Source organism: Cyprinus carpio, chromosome A7 (genome assembly GCF_018340385.1).
Source record: "Cyprinus carpio isolate SPL01 chromosome A7, ASM1834038v1, whole genome shotgun sequence".
NCBI classification, from domain to species: Eukaryota; Metazoa; Chordata; class Actinopteri; order Cypriniformes; family Cyprinidae; genus Cyprinus; species Cyprinus carpio.
The window spans coordinates 32,838,128-32,842,262 of NC_056578.1; the positions used below are offsets into that span (position 1 = coordinate 32,838,128).

At 36.8% G+C, this 4,135-nt stretch overlaps 1 protein-coding gene across 1 annotated transcript; it reads left to right on the forward strand.

Moving 5' to 3' along the window:
- Positions 1-284: 284 nt before the first annotated feature.
- On the forward strand, positions 285-2,264 carry LOC109046696 (NF-kappa-B inhibitor alpha-like). Its single transcript, XM_042760858.1, has 6 exons — positions 285-498; positions 590-707; positions 1,104-1,308; positions 1,422-1,510; positions 1,742-1,975; positions 2,058-2,264. Exons 1-6 carry the CDS (start codon positions 302-304, stop codon positions 2,091-2,093), a joined length of 879 nt encoding a protein of 292 aa, XP_042616792.1. The 5' UTR covers positions 285-301; the 3' UTR covers positions 2,094-2,264.
- Positions 2,265-4,135: the final 1,871 nt, after the last annotated feature.

The following is a 4,135-nucleotide window of genomic DNA, read 5'->3' on the forward strand; positions in this document are numbered from 1 at the left end:
GATGAGTGTTATGTGTGGGGGAAGGGTATAAAAATATTGCACATTGATTGCTAGCTAAGCAATAACGTGCCGGTGTGAAGTTGAAATTAAAAATACTTACTGTTGTTTATGCACATGCACACAAATGACGCACACGTTCTTAAAGTTGTCAACGTTTGGTAAAGACCAAAGATATTTTTTTTTTACTTACCAACACGGCAAACAACAGCTTCTTTTTTAGCGGTTGGCAAACAATACAAATTATGTTCTTATCGATGCTTCTTCCTGTTTCAAAATGATTGAGAATGTGACGTATTTTGACATGGGCGTGGTCTGTGACGTCACACTTGGATGTGGGCCGTGTTGGATGTCCACCGCAGGCTGCAGCGAGATGCTCCTGCTGGGCGAGCCTGCAGGTAACGTTACAGACAGACTGGCGGTTTCAAACACTGAGGAGGATCGGCAGCGAAGGGAAGAGCTCTTCAACACGCTAAACTTTCTGTCAGAGGACGGTGATACGTAAGTCTATGTTGTTTTCTATTACCTGCACAGTTGAGCAGTTTGGAAGGCTATTAGATTTAGGCTGTAAACATTTCCTCTTGTCTCTTAGGGTACTTCATTTGGCGCTAATTCATGAGCAGTGGGGTGTTGTTCAGTGCCTGCTTGAAGAAATTGTGGTGGACAACACCTGGATTCCTTACCTGGACATCCAAAATGACCTGGGTCAGGTAAATGTACAACAGTGTTGCCAGATCCCTCTAGAAAAACAAACAACCTGCTCTAACAATTCAGAACCCGTGGATCAAGAAGAACTGCTTTACTTCCAGTGATTTATTGTTGCATAAAACATTACATATTAAACGAACAAATAAATTTAATAGTGCTGTTGAAGTCACCATAAAAGCAAACTTCACAATACTTATTTTTATGGATTATTGCAGTGTTTAACCATAAAGGATTTATGCATTCCTGTAATTTTTTTTTTTTTTTTATATATATAATTAAAATTCTTTCATGTACAACTCAAATTTTCTCATGCCTGTACACCTATAGGGAAACAGAAACCAAGACCTAGCAAGTTACCTATCTATAACGTTTTCCACCCTCCCTTCTTATTTGCTTAGACCGCTCTACATTTAGCAGTCATCGTAGACCGGAGTGAGTGTGTTCGGGCACTGTTGTGTAGTGGAGCCAGTGCGGAGATCCAAGAGAGGGGTGGAAACACACCTTTACACCTGGCTGTCCGAGAGCTTCGCACAGAGTGTGTGAGAGAGCTGACCAGCTGCTCACAGACCCCACCAGTGCACCTGAACACCACCAATTATGCAGGTACAAACTCAAGCAAATGTATTTCACTCTAAATAATGCCATTATTTTTTTTTTCATTATTTTTATCTATGTTTTCCATCCTGTCCCTTTCTCTGTCCGTCTGTCTCTTTAAGGTGTGAGTGCACTGCACCTGGCTGTACATATGAGCAATTGTGAGATCATCAAAATGCTGTTGGAGGCAGGAGCAGATGTAAATCAACAGGTGAGAAGTTACCTTTTGATTTAAATAAGGGTTATTTAACTAAAATTTAAACTAAAATGAAAACCAGTAAAAATGTTTTTGTTACTTGGAAAAAAAACATTAATTGAATTAAAGTATTAAAAACATACTTAATTAAATCTTTATTTAAAGAATGGGCTCCTCTGGAGTTGTATTATAATTAATTTGAGTGTTCAATTTTTTTTTTAAATCATTAATTCTTTGGTTTTGTAGGATTTGGGGTCAGGGCGGTCTCCATTGCACTGGGCGGTGGAAAGTCAGAGGTCAGAGGTAGTGGAGTTATTATTGAGCGCTGGTGCATTGGTGAATCAGTGCTCATATGCAGGCCACACCCCATTCTACTATGCCCTTTACCGACCCAACAAAGAGGTGCAGGCCCTACTTAATGCCCATGGGGCCACATACACACAGGACGATGAAGAAGAGGAGTACCGAGAGAGTGAGGAGGTTAGAGCCAAATCTACACACACTGACTAACAGAATGCTTAATGGCCTGCTTCTGTATTTATAATTTCTCTGTCTGTCACAGGAGGAGTTTGATGATGTCATCATAAATGGACAGTGAGTGCTGCAGCTGCAAAACTTACCCTAATGGTGGTTCAAGACTGTATGACTTTTTCTTCTGAGGAATAAGAAAATGTTCTGAATTTGTTCTGACACAGGTTAACTCTGAGTTCTTGTCTTATTTTATTACGATTTTCTAAACCATAGCGAATAAACTGTGATAATGTGAGAAATGTTCACGGTGTCTGAATAAATGTAGTTTTTATTGTATATTATATGTATATGTACGTATAATACTGACACAGAGAAGTGTCATTATAGTTAGTTTTAAATGTTAAATTTTTAAATGTTCAAGGTGTCTGAATAAATTTAGTTTTTACTGTGTATATATATATATACACACACACACACACACACATATATATATATACATTATATGTATATGTACGTAAAATACTGACACACTGAGAAGTGTCATTATAGTTAGTTTTATTAGTACTTAGTTTCTTTATTTTTCAAATAATAATAATAGTAATAATAATAGTAATAAAATTAGAGTCAGCCAGCTGGCAATAGTTCAAGGGCAGAGGTAATGCCTCTTATAATTAACAATATTATTAGTTTTATTTAACATTTATTTAACATTTTCTTGGCTTAACCCCAGTACACTTTTCAACGTATGAACGCAATCAAAAAACATTCCTGGGAAGCTCCTATCGGTGATGATAATTTTATCAGACAGGCAGACAGACAGACAGATAGATGGAATAGTGCTAATGTTCATCAAAACACTTAGGTCCCCTGTTAAATGGTAAACTGTGACATCTCTTTGGTTGCTTTGACATGTCTTGCCAATTTCATGTTGACTTTGAAAATGTTCAATTGGCTAAATTTCTAAATCAAATGTTACAATCAACATATATTGTAACACTGTATTATCAACCTTGCCATAGCATTCAGAGATAGTGAGAATGTGAAATATTGTTAAATGTAAGGTCAACCAATCAGGCGTCGCACTTCACCATGTCGCACTTCACCATATAACAGGGGACCAGTGTCCTTTAGTCTAGTGAAATCACCACTACATGCACAGACCTGTTGCCGTGTACGTGTAGCATGTACAGTTGTACATGTACCGCCTGTGTGGAATTGTTTTTATTATTTGACTTTTTTTTTCAGCACAAACAAAAATGACCCTCACTGGCCCATGAGAAACATCAAAGGAGGATTCGTTGCAGAGTGTCTGACAAAATTAATGTCTTGTAATGTATAATGTACGCTCAGCACCGCCGAGTGTTCCCGCGATCATTAAATCGAAACGTGCAAACGCATTTAAAAGCAATTTTAATACCCCGCGTTTTGAGAGCGACTCCCTGATGCGCGCAAATTAGGCTACATAACATATCTAGGCTATTATTAGTATATAGGCTATAACAGGTTTTGTAGTTGTCAATAGATCTGCATCTTGCTTGAAAAATTTGTCTCTATTTGCACTTTGAATATATAGAGAGCACTTATTGTTAATTGTTATGTTATTTATTATGTGTTTATTTTTATGTTCAATTTGTGAAAAGGAGTTCCCTTTCAGTCGGTCACTCTCGACGTCACGTCGGTGATGACTGACAAATTGGGATCCTAATTCGAGTTTTGACCTCCACATGTGTATTAGTGTCAGGTTTTGTATGGACGGCACTTCAATAAAATACTTTTAAACATTGGCACTTAAGTCGTTTAACACACTGACATTTTTCAGAGCAGCACTTGATTTAGGGGCTCCATTTTTATTATCAACATTGCCATTACATTCAGAAATAGTCAGAATATGCTAAACGTTAATGTAAAATCTCATACGCTCTCTAAAAGAGCCACCCTGCGGTAGTTCAGACTTTTCACCCTCAGTGATGAGTGGCTACATATACAACAATAATAACAATACCATTAAATAATAAAAAAAATTCTGTAGTACTTTATGTAGAAGGTGCATTTTGCTTTGCAGGAAATAATAATGTAGATAATTATATTAAAATTAGTATTGATAGTATAAAGAAAAAGTAAAACAAAAAAATCAAAATGAAAATTATAAAAATACCTGTATTTTAAACA

What these genes read in the sequence shown, in the direction of transcription:
- LOC109046696 (XM_042760858.1), top strand. Translation starts at nt 302, where the DNA reads ATGGGCGTGGTCTGTGACGTCACACTTGGATGTGGGCCGTGTTGGATG. An exon ending in GAACACCACCAATTATGCAG is followed by an intron (nt 1,309 to 1,421) that starts GTACAAACTCAA and finishes TGTCTCTTTAAG; the next exon opens with GTGTGAGTGCACTGCACCTG. An exon ending in AGTACCGAGAGAGTGAGGAG is followed by an intron (nt 1,976 to 2,057) that starts GTTAGAGCCAAA and finishes TGTCTGTCACAG; the next exon opens with GAGGAGTTTGATGATGTCAT.